The following is a 2,263-nucleotide window of genomic DNA, read 5'->3' as shown; positions in this document are numbered from 1 at the left end:
TATATATATAATTTATTTTTAATATATATTTTTATTTTAATATATATTTTATACTGATAATTAATTTTAATAATTGATTTTAATGTATCTATAACATAGTGACTAAAATAATATGCTAACAATCTGAGTCGCGTCTGACCCATTTTGGACGGATTTACCAAATTTTCAGTAAGAACCAGCTCATCCACATTCAGTATAATATTCTTTCAACTTCATAATGACATGCATGAGAGAGAGAGTAATTAGATAGTAATTTCAAGATATCAGATTCAGATTCAGATATTAATTTCAAGATATCAGATTCAGATTGAGTAATTTCAAGATATCAGATTCAGATATACTATAGTAAACACTAAACAACAATTAAACATCAATTCACTTCCTAGTATTGATGGAGAACCAAAATTATGTAGCGCTTATAGTTGGAGTCACAGGTATGGTTGGGCTTAACATAGCCCAATCCTTGAAGAAGCCCGACTGCAAGGGAGGCCCATGGAAGGTTTACGGAGCAGCCCGCCGCCCCCCGCCTGCCACCTGGTTTCCTGCTTCCATCGTGGATGATTTCATCAGCTTCGACGCCATCGATGCCGCCACCACACAAGCCAGCCTCTCCCCCATAGCCCACGAGGTCACACACCTCTTCTGGGTGGCTCTTCAGTTTCAGGGAGACGAAGAAGTCAACATCGCCACCAACAAAGCCATGCTCCACAACGTTCTCACCACCCTCAAATCTTCCCCTTCTTCACGCCTCACCCACGTAACCCTCCAAACCGGGACAAAACACTACATGGGCCCAATCAATGACCCGATCCGGTCCACCCAACTCGTGATCCATGACCCACCGTTTCACGAGGACATGCCCCGACTACCGTACCCAAACTTCTACTACGCTATGGAAGATCTCCTTGCGTCCCACTCGCCTTCGCTGACGTATTCCGTTCACCGCGCCTCCATCATAATCGGCGCGTCTTCAAGGAGTGCAATCAACGCGCTGGTTATGCTTGGGGCTTATGCCGCGGTTTGCCGCCAGCTTAGGTTGCCGTTTCGTTACCCGGGAACACGGTACACGTGGGAGCATTTTTGCGACATGACAGACTCGGAGGTGTTAGCGCAGCAGCACCTGTGGGCAGCGGTTACAGACAAGCCCAAGAACCAAGCGTTCAATTGCACGAATGGTGACTTGTTTACGTGGAAGAGAATGTGGAAACTGCTGAGTGAGTTGTTTGATGTTGAGTTTGTTGGGTTTGGCGAGAATGATGAAGATAGGCTTGATTTGGTGGAGTTTATGAGAGACAAAGACGAGATTTGGGATGAGATTGTGGAAAAGTATGGACTTGTGAAGACTAAGCTAAAGGAGTTTGCATATTATGAAGCCTTGAAAGTCGTCTTATATTTTGATTTTCAACATGTGTCTAGCATGAATAAGAGTAAGGAATATGGTTTCTTTGGCCACGCCAACACCTTCCAAAGGGTCACATTCTGGGTTCACAAACTGCGTTTCATGAAGATCATACCCTAGCTATAGTAATATAGATATCTTATTATTCTATTGTTATGGTGAAAATAAAGTGCAACAAGCAAGGGGATTCCCTTTATTCCAGCAATTAAAATACAACTATGTGATGAACTTTAATCAACTATTGAAAGCATGTCCAGTTGATGTTAGAAACTTCTTATTTTATTTAGAGGAGTGTTAGGAGGCCAGCACTTTTATTAAATTCTGACTAGTATTTAACCATAAAAAAAAATTGAATGATTCTATACTATTAGATCCAATCTCACACTATTAAAAATATTATTAATGATTAATTGATGACTAAAAACCACAAAATCTGTAGACCCTAGACTTTCTCTTTTATTTATTTTTTAAAAATTGTCCTCTCATTGTAGAATGGTGTGTCTAGCCCAGCCCTTGTGAGAGATCATATATCATCATCAAGATAGGCCAAAGTTAGCTAACATTAGCTGCTCCTGGGAAGAAAACCATATTCGGCAAATTGGTAAACTCACTAACTAGAAGTTAATTTTTTAGACATTATCGTAATTAGTATATTAATAAATAAAAATACTAATTATATACTAAAATTAATCAATTAATATATATATATATATATTATTTTTAATATATATTTTATACTGATAATTAATTTTAATAACTTATTTAAATGGCATTGTTTTTTATATTAGACTTTAATGAATATGTATTACAATCTTATTTAGTTGAATGAATATAGGTTTATATTTATTGGATTGAATTCTTAGC

The 2,263-nt window shown here is 37.9% G+C and overlaps 1 protein-coding gene across 1 annotated transcript; it reads left to right on the top strand.

Moving 5' to 3' along the window:
* Positions 1-227: 227 nt before the first annotated feature.
* LOC130940733 ((S)-8-oxocitronellyl enol synthase-like) lies at positions 228-1,679 on the top strand. Its single transcript, XM_057868969.1, has one exon. The coding sequence runs from the start codon at positions 392-394 to the stop codon at positions 1,517-1,519; it is 1,128 nt and encodes a 375-aa protein (XP_057724952.1). The 5' UTR covers positions 228-391; the 3' UTR covers positions 1,520-1,679.
* The last annotated feature ends 584 nt before the right edge of the window (positions 1,680-2,263 follow it).

This window comes from Arachis stenosperma, chromosome 1 (assembly GCF_014773155.1).
Source record: "Arachis stenosperma cultivar V10309 chromosome 1, arast.V10309.gnm1.PFL2, whole genome shotgun sequence".
Classification (NCBI taxonomy): Eukaryota; Viridiplantae; Streptophyta; class Magnoliopsida; order Fabales; family Fabaceae; genus Arachis; species Arachis stenosperma.
The sequence above is the reverse complement of the archived record's forward strand: the minus strand, read 5'-3'. Positions and strand labels throughout refer to the sequence as shown.